The sequence below is a fragment of the Dichomitus squalens genome, assembly GCF_000275845.1.
Source record: "Dichomitus squalens LYAD-421 SS1 unplaced genomic scaffold DICSQscaffold_1, whole genome shotgun sequence".
In the NCBI taxonomy this organism is placed as follows: domain Eukaryota; kingdom Fungi; phylum Basidiomycota; class Agaricomycetes; order Polyporales; family Polyporaceae; genus Dichomitus; species Dichomitus squalens.
Window position 1 is genome coordinate 3021033 of NW_006766883.1, and position 18560 is coordinate 3039592.

General features: G+C 55.8%; 7 protein-coding genes across 7 annotated transcripts in view; 2 read left to right on the forward strand and 5 right to left on the reverse strand.

Moving 5' to 3' along the window:
* Window positions 1-2408: 2408 nt before the first annotated feature.
* Window positions 2409-3275, reverse strand: DICSQDRAFT_165217 (uncharacterized protein; the record flags this gene model as incomplete). Its single annotated transcript, XM_007360715.1, has 3 exons — window positions 2409-2960; window positions 3021-3118; window positions 3179-3275. The coding sequence occupies 3 exons, from the start codon at window positions 3273-3275 to the stop codon at window positions 2409-2411; spliced, it is 747 nt and encodes a 248-aa protein (XP_007360777.1).
* Window positions 3276-3630: 355 nt separating this feature from the next.
* DICSQDRAFT_151664 (uncharacterized protein) lies at window positions 3631-4351 on the reverse strand. The gene has a single exon (XM_007360716.1). It carries the CDS (start codon window positions 4006-4008, stop codon window positions 3676-3678), a length of 333 nt encoding a protein of 110 aa, XP_007360778.1. The 5' UTR covers window positions 4009-4351; the 3' UTR covers window positions 3631-3675.
* Window positions 4352-6094: 1743 nt separating this feature from the next.
* On the reverse strand, window positions 6095-7508 carry DICSQDRAFT_46241 (uncharacterized protein; the record flags this gene model as incomplete). The annotated part of the gene is made up of 5 exons (XM_007359763.1): window positions 6095-6172; window positions 6244-6877; window positions 6939-7170; window positions 7301-7404; window positions 7459-7508. The coding sequence occupies 5 exons, from the start codon at window positions 7506-7508 to the stop codon at window positions 6095-6097; spliced, it is 1098 nt and encodes a 365-aa protein (XP_007359825.1).
* A 1120-nt stretch (window positions 7509-8628) lies between these two features.
* Window positions 8629-9159, reverse strand: DICSQDRAFT_47782 (uncharacterized protein; the record flags this gene model as incomplete). The annotated part of the gene is made up of 3 exons (XM_007359858.1): window positions 8629-8824; window positions 8881-8912; window positions 8968-9159. 3 exons carry the CDS (start codon window positions 9157-9159, stop codon window positions 8629-8631), a joined length of 420 nt encoding a protein of 139 aa, XP_007359920.1.
* A 1666-nt stretch (window positions 9160-10825) lies between these two features.
* Window positions 10826-11365, forward strand: DICSQDRAFT_131733 (Nop10p-domain-containing protein). The gene is made up of 3 exons (XM_007360717.1): window positions 10826-10911; window positions 10966-11008; window positions 11067-11365. The coding sequence occupies exons 1-3, from the start codon at window positions 10858-10860 to the stop codon at window positions 11162-11164; spliced, it is 195 nt and encodes a 64-aa protein (XP_007360779.1). The 5' UTR covers window positions 10826-10857; the 3' UTR covers window positions 11165-11365.
* A 589-nt stretch (window positions 11366-11954) lies between these two features.
* DICSQDRAFT_177019 (uncharacterized protein) lies at window positions 11955-17129 on the forward strand (the record flags this gene model as incomplete). Its single annotated transcript, XM_007360718.1, has 5 exons — window positions 11955-12423; window positions 12498-13401; window positions 13458-14917; window positions 14970-15858; window positions 15909-17129. The coding sequence occupies 5 exons, from the start codon at window positions 11955-11957 to the stop codon at window positions 16651-16653; spliced, it is 4467 nt and encodes a 1488-aa protein (XP_007360780.1). The 3' UTR covers window positions 16654-17129.
* A 1012-nt stretch (window positions 17130-18141) lies between these two features.
* The window catches only part of DICSQDRAFT_177021 (kinase-like protein), a gene marked incomplete at both ends in the record, with an annotated part of 1289 nt that continues 870 nt past the window's right edge, over window positions 18142-18560 (reverse strand). Inside the window, 2 exons of the mRNA XM_007360719.1 lie at window positions 18142-18415; window positions 18476-18560. Coding sequence (XP_007360781.1) covers window positions 18144-18415; window positions 18476-18560 — 357 coding nt within the window. The remainder of the gene's footprint in view (window positions 18416-18475) is intronic.

Consider the following 18560-nt stretch of genomic DNA (forward strand, 5'->3'; position numbering starts at 1 on the left):
AACGATTGCTGCCTATTGCCATCTAATGCCGTCTTTTCTGAGCGATTTGGATGACAGCTCGGCGTCTAAAGCGGCTCGATTCATATATCGATTGGCTCGTTTTATATATACAATGGACCATTTGACGTCGATCGAAAGTATCAAACGGGTCTTCGACGTATATACTACTAGTACCGCTCAGAATTGGCTGGATCTCGGAGCCGCCCGTATCTCGTACCTCCGGATTTTGAGTCACGTCCCCCAAGACGCCGTGCATCCGTTACTGATGCGTCACGTCTCTTAACAGGCAGGCCTCACGAGTGCACGCTGACCATCGCCAACCGCCGCAACGCGTGTGCTTGCATTAGGAGTATATCTCTTTCAGAAGCCGTCGGTCTCCTCGAGCCTAGCTATATATAAAAATGCCGCAAGGCGATATATCAAGTAGCCTAAGGCGGACTACCGCTGGAGTTGCACGATATAATTCATTTATGCCTCCCATCTCGGCGACTCTAGCGCACAACGGGGACGTGGCACAAGTCGCGCGTACTCCACAATTTCAGAGAGGCTTACTCATAAACATTGTCGCGGATATCGGACTCTCAGACTGCAATTGAGAGCACCCTCAGGTGTATGACGATGGTGTTGAAAACTGACAACCCGCTTCGCAAAATGTGCGGGCTGAGACATCGCGCAAGGCTCACAGAGTTGTCCGGCTAGTGAACGCAAATCTTGGGTGCTCTCGCGAAGCTGCTGTTATGGAGCAAGCTCCTTCTATTGGACAAGGAGGTGCGCGCGACGACCGCGAGTGCGATTGCGCGCGTCCTGTCGGTCATGAGACGTGACGAAGTTGTAACGAATGCACGGCGTCTTGGGGGACGTGACTCAGAATCCGGAGGTACGAGATACGGGCGGCTCCGAGATCCAGCCAATTCTGAGCGGTACTACTGTTGCATCCATGTCCACTATATATACTGCCTGTGTGCCAACCGACGGTTTTCCGACCATATCCATTCTTACGTCGTCTTCGATCTCGTCCCTGGCTCCTTTGTCCATGACGCCATCGGTGTCCGCGACACTCTTATAAAGGTGGGCGATGGCCGGCCTCTCCTTTCTTCCCTCCTCTCACCATCCCTTCCTGTCCTTGGGTACGCTCACTCACAGTGAGGCTAACAGGTAGGGCATCGCTGTCTCAGTCTGTACATGTCACACACAGGTGAGTGGGCTAGTTGCTGTCGTACAGCATACAGGTAAGTCGCACACGAGGTTATTGCACAGGGAGCAAAGAGCGCGTGAGGCAATGCAGCAGTACTTAGTGATAGGTCACTGAATGTCGTCGCACGGGTGCGGGGAGTAGCGTACTAGTATGTAGTCCGACCAATGTACCGTAGAGTAGCCACCTATAAATATCCTCGTCCATGCGCAATCTAGAACCGGATAAAGCATACGAATTTTTCAGTACTGTCGTAATCTGTCCCAATCTGTTTGTCAGACGTTGAATAGAGTGAAACATGTTGGAATCCTGGCGTCAAGATGGCGAGCTCGCGGAACGAGCGCCACAGGTCCCGCCCCCCCGACGGATACCCGCGCTCTTATCTACCCCTATTTTACTGTGTATATAAGGTCTATTGTATGTACTACGTACGGCACGCGTTTGCACCGGCCAAACGCGAATCCCATTTGTGCCCGCTTGCCCTCGAACTTCTACAAAACATACCAATATCGGGGGGAAAAGATACAAATAGACGTGAAAAGTTGATCGGCGGCAAATAGCTTTTTGTGCCTTTTGTCACCGTTTTCCATTGAATGATACCGATTTCTATCGATTTCTAGGTATTACTGTCTTTTCGCCAGACAGAAATCGGCTGAAAAAGACCAGAATAGTGGGAAACAGACGGGGTTCTCACTGGGCCTCAGATGCCAGGCGGAGGAGACTCCATCCCAGTTGTGACTTCCCCGGTTTGCTCCTTTGTCCGGGAACAGCTTTAGGTATGAGCTGTAACAGGGCCCGCGACTGTAACGATCGAGGAAGACTTCAACACAGTGGGGCTGTACCCAAAGGAGACGTGTTATCGCGCCTTTGGTATACGTACAGATAATAATCCAATGACACCAGAGGTACTGTACAGTCTATTAAAGAGTGTAGTCTTATCTAAAATGGTAGTCTGGGCCCAGTACATGCACGACTACAACATCGTCTGGGACATAACAGAGAAAACTCGACGCCGACGGAGTCGAGGATGAAACAAGCCACCAATAAGTACTGTATATAGGATCTATGGCTGCATTCAAGTAATACTGAATCCGCGCGCCAGGCGAGGTTTGACTCAAGATACAGTAACGAGCGAAAGAGCGGACAACACATTGATTTGCAACTACTGAGAAGCTGGGGGTATATATGACGTCCCCAATCCCGGAGGACACGTCTATCACCACGGTCCAAGGACGTTGTAAGATGGAAGTGACCCCTTGGGGCTTCGAGGTGCCTCTGAGTTCGCCTCGCGGACAACGCCACATGACCGGGGGGTTTGGCCAGCAAGGGACGTCTGCGCGACTGGGACGCCGGACATTCCCCTCTCGTTGTCGAAGAATGGGAAGGCGAGCTGTGGAACCTGTGGGTTGAAAGACGTCATCGTGTCGAGGTATGACTTGTAAAGCAATGGGTCCGCGGCCTGGGATGTGTAGTCACGACCGATATGCTGGAGATCCAGAACGGGACCTGGGTTGTCCGGGAGGGCAGTAACAGCATTATATGCCGTGGCATGCGCCGAGAGCGACGGCATTCCTGCTGTTATGATGGAGTCGTCCGTTACTCGAGGTCGCTTGGAAGCACGCCCATCGCCTTTTGACTTCTTGCCGCGTTTGTATCGCTCGTTGGGAGGTGCGTATCTACACTCCCATGACTGCTTGCCTGAATCAAGGCAGCGCTTGTAAGGTAAGCTTTGGCTGCACTTCTTTTTATTATCGTGGCAGCTCGTACACTACAGATCAGCATGTAAGCTTGGTGTTTCGACTAGCTGCTCAGTAGTGTACAAACGTACAGCTTGGTCTACTGGCGACTCGTCCTCTTGACGTTTGCGCTTGCCTAATACTGCTGCTTGGATTCGGGGGCTGCCAGCCGCAGCGTGTGCTGTGTCGGCTACCAATGAGGTGATATGAGTAGTCTGTTTCTTCGAAGCAGCAAAATTTCGCGACATACACACTCCAATATCGGGGCCGACAACGCTCGGTTTGAGGACAGAGATAGAGACTGGGTGTGAGCAATGGGGACACTGGAAAGTCTGCGAGTTGGGCATCGGTGGAAGGCAGTATTCGGAAGTTTGCATCAGAATGTGCGTGAGGGGGTAGGGCAACTTGTGCCCCAGGGTATATTGCTGAACAAAGGTGAGATTGAATGGGTATAACGTCGAGCAAAAGGAGTGAGTGAGGAATGCAGAGGAGAGTGAGCGGGGCCCAAGACTAGTAGCTGTCCCCTATATAGGGCATGAGCTGCAATGACCCCAACATGAGCACCACCGCAAAGGGCCAGCAGGGGAACATGCTCACAGCTCGATGATGTCGGAAGGGGGACAGGTTGACATGTGCGTTACGCCTGCTCCGCACGAAGAAAAAGGTTGTCGGTGTCGGTGGAGAGGGATCATCAAACCATATGTGAACAGTGAACCTCGTCATGGGGTCTTCTGCGGCTCTTCGCTCTTACAATAGGATGTGCACACGCATTGAGAGTGCGCAAGGGGCGAGGTCAGTAGTATGCCTATGTCTTGCCGCTGTCTCGCTTCCTTCCACTCTCCATCTTCCCGGTATTTGCAGCGCCGACGTCGGATGACTGCGGAGGTCTGGTCCACTCCGTGCCGGACGAACTCGCCGCACCGGTCCTAGTGGCGGAAGTATGCAGGCCAGCTTGATCTCTGAGATTCGCGCATCAGCGGTCCAAGAGCATGACATCCATAGGATCAGCAGACGATGAAGTGGCGAGATTGAGGATTCATGTACACGAAGTGAACTGCATGTCCTTCGCGTATCCTCCATAGATATGAACCCTAGAAAATGTGTGCCCTGAAGCACATTCTGTTAGCCAGCAGATAAACCAAAATGGACGTACCCCGTTCCCAATGATATCTGCGCATGTTCCACAGCGGTAATTTGTAAATCTACAACTTGTGACAAGGCGTCGTCACCAGTCCGCTTTGTATATTGATCGCTCGAAGTCCTCTCCTGCTCCGCGACTTCTCCTTGATGACGAGCACAGCGTTTTCCAAGACATTCTCGCCTAGATTAGTGAGGCACACATCAAGCTCTGCCATTTACCTTGACCGTTCATCAGGATACTCCTCTCCATCCTCGCCAAGAGTGGGTGCCCGAGGTGGTCCTGGTTGGGGTGGGGGTTTGCTTGTGGTCAATTTACGACGATGATCGGCGGGCAAAGGACAGGCGGCGGCCCTCGTGGTCGATGAGCCGAGTGGATTTCTGCAGACTACACCAAAAGTTCAATGGGAGGGAGAAGGACAAGATCACGCTCCATGCACAGCGTAGTGGTTTCTGGTTCAGCTGTCAGGCCAGGGCCGTCGAGTTTGACCGCCGCTGGCCCGCCGGCGTTAAGAGCTATGATTACGAGCCACGCCGCATACGTCGGGCGGGCGTAGGACGGTGTAGCACCGGTCTATCGGCAACATACACCCAATAGGCGTGTTCAATTCTTGTCGCTCGCTCATTTCCTCGTGTGCCTACCGGGCGTCTGCCTACCTGGATTCAAGGTCAGATCAAGTGCCTGTACTAGCACAGCGAGCAGAGGTGTGCAGGCAGCGGGTGCAACACGACCGCATCAGGGTCGCGAGCTGGGACTGAGGAGCGACGCGAAAGCTTAACAATTCGAAAGATAGAGAGCTCCATGACTCGAGACGCGGAGTCGTCCTGCAAGGCTTACAGTGGCAACCCCAGGTGGCCAGTGAACCGTGTCGTGCCGGATCTGGTTCCGATTTGGGCGCATTGTGTACAATTATTCTCGGTCAACAAGTCTATAACGATCTGCCGACGTCTCCATCCACTTTCTGGACAGATTTTCTGGGTATAACAAACCTAGCATAGGACGGAAACGTCGATCTCGCTGCACCCGCTGCCTGCGCACCTCTGCTCGCTGTGCTACAGGCGCTTGATCTGACCTTGAATCCAGGTCAGCAGGCGCCCAGTAGGCGCGCGAGGAAATGAGCGAGCGACAAGAATTGAACACGCCTAATAGTCCCTAGTTTCAAAATGCAAGTATCTGCATACACAGAGGCCATTGCATGTCACCCATTGCCTCATATCAAGGGCGACTTCTGTTGTCCTGGGAGAACATGTGGCGCACGGGGCAGACAATCGATTTGCACCGTGGTGCCTACATGGCTCCTACGACGGGACACATGATAGCTTGCACCTCTGCTTCTTTGTCGGAGGGAGGGCGGTTGCTCATGCAGGTCTGTAGGCAACAGTGCGGTCCTGTGTAACAGAGCATGCCACGTACAGAGGTTAGCTATCATCTTCAACACCCAGCGGGTACGACGCCTGGCAAGCCTGGAGCATAAATGACAGGGCCGCATGAAATATAAAAAATGGTCGGACCAGCTGCCAGACAACTGTATTCAGATTGAGCGGGTTGACGGACCTAGAAAGCGGAGTGCCGCGTTCATTTCCCCCACCTATTTTGTCCCTATGAGGGGTGTGGGGCGGCAAACAGAGTGCGGAAGGGGCTCGCGTTACTTAGGCGTGTTCCGCATGTATGGTGGCTGTACAATGGTCACCCGAAAAACGTGCCAGGGGTGCAGATACACGAATGAGTCCTATGAGACTGGAGATCGGGCGGAGTGCCCAGAGCCTGAACAGCAACTCTGAGGTGGAGGATTAGAGAGGGCCAGACCACTGCTAATACGACTAGTACCGCGGCAAAGGTCTTCTAGAGGTCGTGTACCTCTTCGTTTTGCTTTCCTGCTGTTCTGAATACTTTCCCATCTTCGCCGTACCCGAAAACCAAGTGGATGGTTAGTTGGGTTTGCCCCACAGTTGGCAAGTGACAACGGTGAAAAGCAGGCGCATTATCCATGGAAGCTACTATGATAAGCGTACAATAACAGTAAAGTGACTACCAGAACCGATTCGTATCTGCAGGGATATCCCGCGCCATGCGTAGCATAACAATATTCGAAGTCAAGCTCGAGAACTGCGGGCAAAGCCAATGGTGGCGCATGTCAGCTCTCCGTACCGGCAAAACGCAGCAGACATACGACGTACCCCGTTCCCAATGATAACCTGTGCACGCTGCCCAATCAGCATGTCCACCGACTGCGCGACAAACTGCTGCTCCCAGTCCAGCTTCATGTCCCGGCTGCTTGCAATCCTGTCCCACCCGCCCGTCTTCGCGATCTCCCTCTTGAGCTCCTCCACCCACGGCTGCTTCCCGTTCGTCATGATGAATACGTTCTTCAGGCCCTTGCCCGCCGGTGTCGCACGGATCTCCGCGACGCGCGCGACGATCTGCTCGATGTCCGGGAAGCAGTGCTTCAAGTAAATGTTCTTACCCTCCTCCGTGTACTCGCCCCACCCCGCAGTAGGGGGCGGCTCGAAGTGGTCTGGGAGCTCGGGAAACTGGTTGAAGCCGTTCCACTGCGACGACCAGCGGGCGAAGTGTAGGCAGTGACCCTCGAAGTCGCCCCTGCGGATATGGAGCGCGAGCAGTCCGGGGATGACATCATATGGGTACGCGGCGGGCGGAGAGATCAGGTCGCGGAGCCAGTTCGTGTGCATGAAGAGATGTCGGTTGCGCGTGAAGCCGTCCTCAATGAGCTGCGACCACCGGAACTCGGTGATGACGGGTGAGTGTTTCAGCGACTCCCAAATGCCGAGGACGCGCTTGCTCCCGAATACCCTGCGAGGGTGATGTGTATACGTCGGTCTGACGCGAGCGAGACAGGACTGCATGGACATACCAAATGTTCCAGATCTGTGCGGCATCCTCCTTGATCTCGACGCAGCGTGGAAGCGTCTTCAGCTTTTCGACCCATGTCCTCAGAACCTCACCCGCGTCTGCGTCTGCGTCGATTTTGAAGAGCTCCTCGCTCATCATGCGATGCGGTTCAAGGCAAACCTTGTCCCAGTACGGCTTGACAACGGCGCGAGGAGCGGGATCGCCCGGAGGCCACGGTTCTCCTGCTGCGGGACCTGCAAATCATGGTGGGATCAAGACATGCCACACACGCGAATTTAACACCCGATACACTAAGTGAGATATGCGATTAAGTGCAAAGTGGGACCTCCTCTTCCCCTTGGACTGGACTAATGTATGACATACCTCGAAGCAGGGCAGTGATAGGTATCCGGGAGGGGATGAGGTGACCGTTGTATTCGGTATAATCGGAACCATCTTTGTTCCAGGTATAATTGTTGTATACGAACCTGACAGTATGGTCAGCTAGACCTATTGCGAAAGTCCACAAGGCTGAGTCTCACGCTCGACCTGACTCGTGTGCTAGGTGCGCGTTTAGTAGGTGCTCCTGCATAGCGTTTCCCCATCCGGAGCCTGCTCCCTGTGAGCTCCCATGCACAACCCAGCGCATACGTTCTATCACTCACCATGCACATGGTTCGCATACCATATGTACAACCCATGCTCTCCCTCGGGGAACGGCAACTCCGGATTATGTTGTGGGCGCCTGAGTTCCTGCAAGTAGTAGTCGGTGTATAGTGGCGGCTTGCGGTTTGGGTCGTCCGTTTGCCACCGTTCGACCACAGAGTCAACGCCCCAGAAGAAGTGCACAGTCAACAAGCATAGAGAGGTCAGTACGATGAGCCGGGTGATACGCTTGGTGCAAAAGCGCGTCAGAGGGTTGCCGCCGTTCGTGCGCCGGTGCGCGTAGCCGTGACGCGATTCGGCGCTGTTCGTAGGAAGCATGTCGTAGGAGTCGCTACGCCCGGAAGAGCCAGACAGCCTTGAAGACAGCGAGTGTAACATGGCGAGCCTCCAGCCAGCGTCGGTGCGACACCTACTGACAGCTACGCGTACGGGCTCAGGTGTGCAGTCGGTGTTTCCCAGGCGAAGCGACCGACCCCTCGTCTGCGCAACCGAGCGCCGGATATCGAAATTGTTCTCGCACACCGTCAATCGCGGTCGCAAGTCAGCGTGAACGCTCCTTCTCCCACTCCGTCGGATTCGCCAGACCCGATGTGTTCACGAAAGTACATGTTTGCGGCAGCACGAACATATTGCCTTAGCACGAACAACAACCTCCCTAAGTATCGCCATCGACACCCCTAGTCTCACTACCGCACATCGCCTAGCAAGCTACTTAGGCTGCGTCGTTCTTGGTCTTTTTGCGCGGAGGCTCAGTCTGATCCTCTTCCTCGTCATTCCCCTCAATGCCATCTGACTTCTCGCCGCCCATTTCTCCCCCTTCCAATCCATCGTCGTCGTTGGGTTCGGGTGCTTCTTCCTCTGTAGCCCCTTGGTCCTTCGGTTCGTCTGCGTCAAGCTTGCGCTTCTTCGCCTCCTTCGGCTTCTGCCCCTCCTCGGCGTCCGACTTTACTTGCTCGTCGATCTCTGCTTCTTGGGATTGGCTGGGCTCTCCCTCTTCCGGAGCATCGGTACTGTCGTGGCCATTGACTCCCGAGTCCGCACCAACCTCATCGCCCTTCTCGTCGTCCAGAGTCTTCACGGGGTCCTGCGGAATGTGTAAGAACAATTGCGTAGAGTGCCAACACATCAATTCTCACGTGGCCCCAGTTCTTCAAACTGATGGTGCTCTTGGTGTTCTCGAGCTCGTCGCAGGTCTTTGTCTCCTTCAAGTGGTTCTCCTGTGCCATGTGCCTGTTTGCGTACCTGAATACGCACGTTGGGCATCAGCGGATCTCGAACGGCATCGTCTGTGTACGTACCCAACCACCTTCCGCATGTGCTCGAGGTCCTCCTGTGCGTCTAACTTCAGTGAATAGTTCAAATGCAACCAGGGAGTCTTTGCGTACCTCCTCGTACTTTTCTGGATCCTTGGTGGGATTCTTGCGGAGGATCTCGATGATCTTGTGGCCGCTCTCTATCCCTACGCCCGTCCCCGCCTTCAGGCTCTTCGGATCCTCCAGCCACGCCTCGAGCTCCTCTACAGTCATGTTCACCTCCTCGTTGAACTGCGCGATAACATCCTCCTTCGACTTCACCATGGTGACGAGCAGGGATGCGTAGCCCTCGAAGATACGGCGGGTGTGCGTCGCAGACAGCGAGGAAGTAAAGGACGCGCAGGGGCGGAAGAAGTCTTCTGGCTTTATGCTATACGGGTTTGCAAATTGTCGGCATGCGCAAGATCACTTGCTGTCACTTACCCTGAGGATCGTACAAAGACCCTGCCGCTTCCATTGACTGCTCGGCGTCAGTTCTGTCATGTTGGACTGCATCATCGACCCCCGTCGTTGTCCTCTCATGTAACCTCCCGCGGCGATTGTATTGCAACATATACAGCATGAATATGTATGGGCATGCAATACTACTTATGTGGGTGATTCGTCGTTGTATCTGTTTGCCTTGATCCGCCGCAGCTGAGCCATGCCTCTGTCAGATAGTCCCATCCTGATGTCTTCGGATAGCCTCCGGTGATGGCATGGTCTTGTGCACCATTAGTTGGCCATGAGCTGTGTCAATAGTGTCCTAAGCACACATCACAAGTCACCACGTTATCCTCACTCGTACCACCAACGCCTGCTTGTGGTACGCTACGGACACCATCACCCTACCTTATGGGTCCCCTGGTCTCTGATATGTGTCGATCTCGCATCGAATTCTGAAGACCGCAAAGTTGCGTCGTCTTGACGGACGGACATGCCGGTTCTCGACGAGAAAGGTGTGTTAGATCGCGGGTGGTTAGTTCATTTCCAGACAGTTACTCTAACCTCGCCTCGCGCTTCACGCGGCAGGAACCACGCGAAACACGGTCCGTTCATCAACACGTCCCCAACGCGATGAATACGGCTACTCAAGTCGCTTCCGTAAATCAAGATAGAGTCCGGTGCGTCGTCCCGTACGTGTGTACGTCAGTGCCTCTCTGAACGAGCGTGTTCGTACTATCTAAACCTAGGCTGTGCACTGTATGCAGTGTCCGTGATCGCATGACCGGCACACCCTCCGCCTACGGCCCTCTATGCTTTTGCAGACCGGGTCGGAAGGTCCCGCAACTCGTGCCTAGCTCGCTTATATAACACGTTCCATCAGGGCCAGCTCCTACAATCACCCTGGCCATGACGCGCTCGGAATCGCACATGTAGTCCCTGTCCTCAAGGTCGAAACGCGACAACACCATGAGCGTATGCTTGCAAGCCGCGCGAAGGGAGACTCGTACCGCAGTGGTGCCGCGAAACGCCCTTACTTGAGTATTCTCTTATGCTCGCCGTCAAAGTTGGATCTACCGTAGATTGTTCGTATAAGCCATCGCAGTGAAGACGCAACGTGCATACATGCTGTCTTCAAACGTTGCGCACGCCATGGCGGTGACGTCATGTTTGCAAGCAAACCCAGCTCTGGTCGTCCCCCACGAAATGAGGTGCAGTGAGCTTGAGAGTCCTGAGCCACTCCCTCATAGGAGAACCACATATATTGTTGAGCTGCACCTTTAGGAATTAGAGCAGGCATACGATCCATCGCATTGAATCTACCGAGATTTCGGCAGGTGGCGCGATCGCGCATGGAGGCGGTTCCCTCTCGGTCTGCAGCTGGGATTACGCGACCGATTTGATTGGTTGGGGCTGTCAGTGTGGTATAACACATAGTAAGCGCCTGCTCTTGGGGGCGGCAAATCGGGCCGCCCAAACGTCGAGATTTTTTGCCACCGCCGGTCACCTCGTTTGCGGCTTTCCTTACGCTTGCCCACCATGCATCTCATGTACACGCTTGACGAGAACGGGAACAGGGTTTACACCCTCAAGGTGCGTAACATCAATCATCTAGACACACAAAGAGGGCTGACGAAGCCGCGCTAGAAAATTACGGACACTGGCAAGATCACCAAGTCCGCCCACCCAGGTTCGCCCACTTTTCCAACGCCGTCTGCCTTTCTTCCCCTCCACTCACCATACGATAGCGCGATTCTCTCCGGATGACAAGTTTTCACGTCACCGGGTGACGATCAAAAAGCGCTACGGCATCCTGCCGACCCAGCTCCCGAGCAAGCCTCTATGAAGGACGCACGTCTGTGGTCTCGTAGAGACAGACCAGGTTCCTCTTGGCAGCGAGACATCCGGCCGCGATTCCTCCCACAGGCGGTGCGCTTCCTCAAGCGGGCCATGGAAGATATTGGCCGAGGAGGGGATAGGACGCCGGACATACCACGGGCATGTGTCGCTCGTAGCTTTTCGCCACACATTGTATTGTTACTACCGCCTACCACGCGCGACGCCTATAGCTCGCCAACTCTGTACTCCGGATGCATGCTCATGACATAGGTTTGCTTCAGACGCTCTGAACCTGCGTTCCGACTGCCCCGGTTGAACGCGTGGCCGACGCGCGCGCGAGTCGCATTCGGCGTGCTCTGCTCGCTCGGACGCCGAGACATCGGGGCCAGTCGTGCCATCTCTAGAGCAGCTCAATATTAGCCAGAACATCGGCTTACGGCCAGCGTGCGCAGTCAGTGCGTAAATATAGCCCAAAGGCGGAGGAGAGAGCACGGCGTGGGAGGACGGTTTGCCCACGTTAATGACTTCAGTTTCATCCTGCTGTGGAAATTCTAGGAGATTCGTTCCGCGGTAGGGGACGGCGAGGCTCAGGTGATGAAGATGTCGATGACGATGTAGTAAACCTGCTGCGTCTGTGAGATGCCGGGAAATGGAAGGAGAATAGCGGATAAGGGGTTATGTGGATAATATAAGTGAAACGGCAGCACAGGAGTGCTTGACGACGTCAAGGCTGGGAGAGGCTATACGTGCAGGCGGCTGAGGCGTCGCTGCCGTCCCTCCTTTGACCACGACCCGCCATGGACCACCGCGGCCAGCGTCCCCCACGCTCAGCCCGACCACCGGGTCAACAGCCACCTCAGCATCAGCCTCCGCCCCAGTCCCAGTCCCCGCCTGCATACCCCGCCGTGTATCCGGCTGTCTACCCTTCACAGGCATACTCCGATCAGTCAGCCGCCGCCTACCGCCCCCCGCCCCAACCCCAGGCAAGCTACTCGGCGTCCTCGAGAGGGATCTCCTTCCAGCACACCGAGGGCGGTGACCGTCGCGACCCTCTCGACCAGAATCGCCAGCGGCACTATTCGGCATACCAGCCCACCTCCCCCACCCCGATGGACGTCGAGGGCGGTTTCTCGGACGGCAGGGTAGGCAGGAAGAAGTCCCTCGTCCGCCCCGACAGGGAGAAGATCGACCCAGGCCACCGCCAGTGGCACTACCGCAACCACGCCGCCCAGCTCGTCGACGAGGGCGGCGACGCCATTCCCTCCGGTGCGTAGCTGCTCTTCACATCCCCCTCTTTTTCTTCTCCATACCCACACCTTTGTCCATGTTCCGTGCACTAGCGACGGGCAACGCTCCCCAGCGAGGCCAACTGCGCCGTGGGAAGTCGCTGCTCGGGCGAGAAGAAGACCAGCACGAATCAGGACTCGCCCTCTTCAAGCGCGGCACCCTACGACGGAAGAAGTCCGCGGGGGGTACAGCCAAACCCTCCGATGCGCCCAAGTCTGGCAGCTGGCTCGACAACATCGGCCCAGGGCCCAAGGATGCCTGGTACATCTACTGTTATTTGTCGACGTGTTTCGTCCCCACGTTCCTTTTGCATTCTTGCGGTGAGTGCTTTGATTTTCGCGTGCCTTGGGAAAAGTGGCGTGTGCGAGCCGACTTCGAGTTAGGCATCCGCACCCCCGAAGCACAACGAGCATGGCGCGAGAAGATGGGTCTCCTCTACATTATCTTGAGCCTCATGGCTGTCGTCGGTTTCATCACATTCGGGTTCACCGAGGTTGTATGCGGTCAGCAGCCCAATCGCTTCCAGTCCGATCATATCGATACCGCCTCCGTCATCATCCATGGCTTCGACTACGACTTCAGCAAATTCAGCCACCCTCAGGTCGGGGATTTCAACGGCAAGGTGAACCCGCTTTTCGAAGGGAACTGGGGTGCTGCCGGTGCAGACATCTCCTTCCTCTTCCAAAACACGAACGGAAACTGCCGTCAGTTCATCACGAAATCAGGCAACTCGACCATCACTGGCAGCAATGGAAATCTTGACTGGTACTTCCCGTGCAACATCTACAACCAGTTCGGCACATCCGGCGTCAATCTCACCAATTATGACAAGGACACGACCTGCCATACTTCTTCTACTGCGCGCAACCAGCTCGCAGCTATGAAACCGCAGGGTCAAGTATACTATACTTGGGATCAGATCCACAACTCTTCGCGTAATTTGGCGGTCTTCGAATCGTGCGTGGATACTGACCTTTGACAATTCCACTGGTAGTTGACGCCAATGCCTCTAGATCGGTTATCGATTTGGGCCTTCTAAATTGGTTGAGTAAGGCGGAGGTTAACTACCCCGACCTATTCGATGAGATGAAGCAACCAAATGGCACTTTCAACGGCAAGGACCTGAGCATGTACTTCCTCCGCACGAACCAGCGCACGCTCGGAAAATGCTTGGAAGAGATCGCCATCGTCGGATTTGTGGACACAAACAGCATTGGGTGTGTTGCCTCTCAGGTTGTGCTCTATGTCTCCCTTGTCTTCATTGTCGGTGTCGTTGGCATCCGTTTCGTCATGGCCGTCCTCTTCTCCTGGTTCTTCTCCTGGAAGCTCGGCAACTTCAAGCGCGAGACGTACGAGGAGCGTATGCGTCGTGCGGCCGAGATTGAGAGCTGGGCGGACGACATCTACCGCCCGGCTCCCAGCCAGTATCGCCCGAGCGTGCAGAAGAACGGCCTCACCAAGGAGCACAAGCGTAGGACCTTCCTTCCCAGTACCTCTCGTTTCACACCTTCGGAGGGCGTCCTCAAGGGAGTCGGCGGTCGTCCGTCAACCGCCTACGGTATGCTGGAACCTATGCCCTACAAGCGTAGCACCACGATGAGCGTCTATGGCGCGCCAAGCTCCAAGGGCGCGAAGCCTTCGCCTCCAGATACCCCATATCGCCAATCCCGCAGCTCGACCTCGCTCGTCACGGATTCACAGCGCTTCGCTGACAATCCGTGCCCGTTCCCTCTGCACAATGTCGTCCCTCAGCCATCGTCAGACTTCCAGCCTTTCGGGTACCCGCTCGCCCACACCATCTGTCTCGTCACGGCTTACTCCGAGTCTGTCGAGGGTCTCCGCACGACTTTGGACTCTCTGGCCACCACCGACTACCCGAACAGTCACAAGCTGCTTTTGGTCATCGCCGACGGTATGGTCAAGGGAGCCGGCAACACGATGACTACGCCTGAAATCTGTTTGACCATGATGAAGGAGTTCGTCATCCCTCCCAACGAGGTCGAGCCGCACTCATACGTTGCCATCGCGGACGGCCACAAGCGCCACAACATGGCCAAGGTGTACGCCGGCTTCTACGACTACGACGACGCGACGGTGGAGCGGTCGAAGCAGCAGCGCGTTCCCATCGTTCTCGTCGCCAAGGTCGGCAACCCGCTCGAGGTGAACGACGCGAAGCCGGGCAACCGTGGGAAGCGCGACTCGCAGATTGTCCTTATGGGGTTCCTCCAGAAGGTCATGTTCGACGAGCGGATGACGACGTTCGAGTACGAGTTCTTCAACAGCGTGTGGCGCGTGACGGGCGTGAGCCCGGACCGGTACGAGCTCGTGCTGTGCGTCGACGCGGACACGAAGGTCTTCCCGGACTCGCTGAGCCGGATGGTCAGTTGCATGGTGAACGATTACGAGATCATGGGCCTCTGTGGTGAGACGAAGATCGCGAACAAGGCCGAGACTTGGGTAACGATGATTCAAGGTTTGTTTCCCGCGCTCATCACCGCGCATATAGCCACTGACGTGGTTCACAGTATTCGAGTACTACATCTCTCACCACCTGAACAAGGCGTTCGAGTCCATGTTTGGTGGTGTCACCTGTTTGCCTGGGTGTTTCAGCATGTACCGTATCAAGGCTCCCAAGGGCGACGGTGGGTACTGGGTCCCTGTTCTCGCGAACCCGGATGTCGTGGAGCACTACTCGGAAAACGTGGTCGACACGCTGCACAAGAAGAACCTGCTGCTCCTGGGTGAGGATCGGTACCTGACAACGCTCATGCTCAAGACGTTCCCGAAGCGCAAGAACGTCTTCTGCCCGCAGGCCGTCTGCAAGACTGTCGTCCCGGACACATTCGGCGTGCTGCTCTCGCAGCGCAGGCGTTGGATCAACTCGACCATCCACAATCTCGCCGAGCTCCTTCTCGTGAGGGATCTCTGTGGTACATTCTGCTTCTCGATGCAGTTCGTGGTCGGGATGGAGCTTGCGGGCACGCTCGTCCTCCCCGCCGCCATCTCGTTCACGGTCTACCTCATCGTTTCGTCGATCATCCCGGGCGGGCCCAACACGACCATCCCGCTCATCCTGCTCGCTATCGTCCTCGGTCTACCTGGATTGCTCATCGTCATCACGTCGCGCAAGGTCGCCTATGTCGGGTGGATGCTCGTCTACCTGCTCTCGCTCCCGATCTGGAACGGTATCCTGCCGTCGTACGCGTTCTGGCACTTTGACGACTTCTCGTGGGGTCAGACGCGTCAGGTCGCCGGGGACAAGGCTGGTGGGAACCATGGAGACAAGGAGGGCGAGTTCGACTCGTCGCATATCGTTATGAAGCGGTGGGCCGAGTTCGAGCGGGAGAGGCGCTGGAAGAGCGGGACGCAATCGAGGGACTCGACTGCCTATGACCGGTCTGCGTCACCCAAGAGGTAGGTTGCTTCAGTCAATTCTGTTGGGGTCGGACTAATTCAAGCGATAGGCCCGATGTGAACAGGTACTCGCTGGTGTCTGACTATCAACCCCCACAATTGCCACCCCAGCCTTTCGATCAGAGCACATACGAATCCTCGTACTCCAGCGGCGGCGCTCCTCCTCCCCCTCCTCGATCCAGACACGACAGCACCGGTCAAGTCCTCACGCTTCCTACGCCCCTGTCCGTTAGCCGGACAATGCCTGCTTCTGCGACGCCATCGGCCTCGACAGTCGCACTCTCGCGCTCGAGCGAAGAGGGCTACAACTCCGACATCGGATCGCAGCAGCGCCTCGTCAGCCCCCAGGAGTCATCCCAGGAGGACGAGCGGTACCAGACCCCGAACAACTTCGAGGCTCGGGTCTCGCGCTCCGGCGGCGTCCTCCGGCAAGGCACCATGTCGGCGCAGTACCCGGGCGAGACGCAGAACGCGTATCAGTACTCGCCCCAGACCGCTGGCTTCGACGAACCATCCGTACCGTTCATTGCGGAGCCCGAGGACATGTCGCCGACCCCTGCCCAGCTTCGCGCGCGTGGGATCAGCCTGTCCGATCACGGGCCGGTTCCAGGGCCGGGTGGCGTAAGGCGGGTGTCGAGGCAGCAGAATAGGCGGCCGTCGTCGCAGGCACCGCAGCAACAACAACAGCAGCAGCAGCAGCAGCAGCAGCAGCAGAACCAGAACAGGTACTCGCGCACGTTCAACCTCCCGCCGGGTGCAGCACCACCGCAGTCAGGTCAGGGATATGGATACTAGATCGGATGTGAGAACCGAGACGTTTCCGCAATGTGTGAAACCGGACTGTTTGAAGACCGTTTTGTAGTATGACTCTGTCACGACCTTGCCCTTGATGTACACGGACCTCGATCAGGCATGCGCTAGTAAATACTACTTAGTTACATTCCTTCTCCCCTTACCTCTTCCGCTTTAATCATCTTGATTCTCCGTCTCCGTCTCACATGTCACTTCGGGCACGCGCATGGACATCCCGATCCTACCTACCTATCCCTCATGACCCCTTGGCCTAGCTAGTTATCACTCACCTACCCACCTACCTACTTACCCTTGCAAGTAGATTCACGACACCAACCTCCAGCTTCTAACATTACTTGCCTCCTTACTTCGCGCCGCATGATGTATCCAATCCGCCCAATTTCACTGTTCATGTTTACGTTCACGTAGCACGTCCGTATGCGCCTAGTTGGTTCGCCAGCAATCAAATCGGATAACTCTCCCATACTGACGCATCGGCTGCGTGCGCGTGTTAATATGACTTGAGGTTAACAAGTAGCCACCTGCAGATGCTGTGCGTGATATGTTCATACATGTCGGCGCCCATCCTCTGGGCCCAAAGATACCAGTGGTGGCGGAATAGCTGATCATGACGCGAATGCAACTAGATAGTTGAAGCAGCAGTGAGAGCGGTGAGGAGATATCGTCATCCGTCCTCACCAAGTCACGAAAAAGCTGGGACTGGTAGCTATCCCAGTCCAAGTTTACCGGTGTAATGCGATCATGGAACGATGTCCTCTGGGCGATCACACATCTCGAGATGAGAGAAAAATGTGTTATGCATGATGATCAAATACAATGCACTCGAAAGTGTCCAATGTCCAAATCGAACCCCGAAACTCTAGTCTACTGTGCCATATAAGAGATGCCTGCATCGCAGATATAGCTGTTGGTACAAGGAGGCACGAACAGTGTCCGTCCAAGCGAAAGAAATAAACCGGAACCAGTGTAGTGGTAGGATGTGATGAGACCGAGGGAGGAGTGGTTTAGAACGAGCACCGCTCATGGTAGCGGTACTGAGTCATCAACATCCTAGCCACGGAGCCGTTCTGCCAGCCATGGTCGCCACGGACTTCCTTTTCGCACGCATCCACCATCATCCGTTCCCACTCGTTGATAGCCTTAGAAATAGAAATGGTAGCGGTGGTGGTGCCCTCCGGGGTAATCACCTTCTCCGGACTCGACACCCCAGACGACGCACGCGAACTCGAACATGAGCTGGAAACAGAGAAGCCCAACTGGGCCATGGAAACGTCGACGGCAGAGCCGGCTGAGCAATCCCGCGCCACCCGGACACCAGGCTCCGACGCAGCACACGGAATATCAATCTCGGATGCCTCAGTAGTCGACTCGAGCCCACGCCCGGAGGCCGCGAGCCCGCTGGTAGGGTGCTCATGCTCGCGAACAACGTACCCGCGCTGGGACATCGGGCGGAAGAAAGTGTCAAGCGACAGGATCGCTGCCCGGAGTGCGCGGAGGCTAATCCGCTTAGTGGGGTCGAGATGGAACATCGACTGGATGATGGCGTGCGCCTCCTTAGAAAACGGGAGCGCTTTGTATAGGAAGTCCGGGTCCATGAGGAACTGACGGAAACAAGCATCCTGGATCGTCGCCTTCGACCACGGCTGCGAGCCCGTGATCATGTTGACAAGGACGACGCCCAGTGACCAGATGTCGCTGAGGTACGTGTTGTATGGCTGCTTCGCAGTCATATCACCGATACACTCTGCACATGGTGCGTGAGCAGCTGAAGACGCAGAGTCAGAGTCGGAGCGGAGCAACTCACCAGGACTCATGTAAATCGACGTCCCTCGACCGAAGTCGGTGGACATCTTCTCGTTCGTAGCAAGTCCAAAGTCCGCAAGGTATAG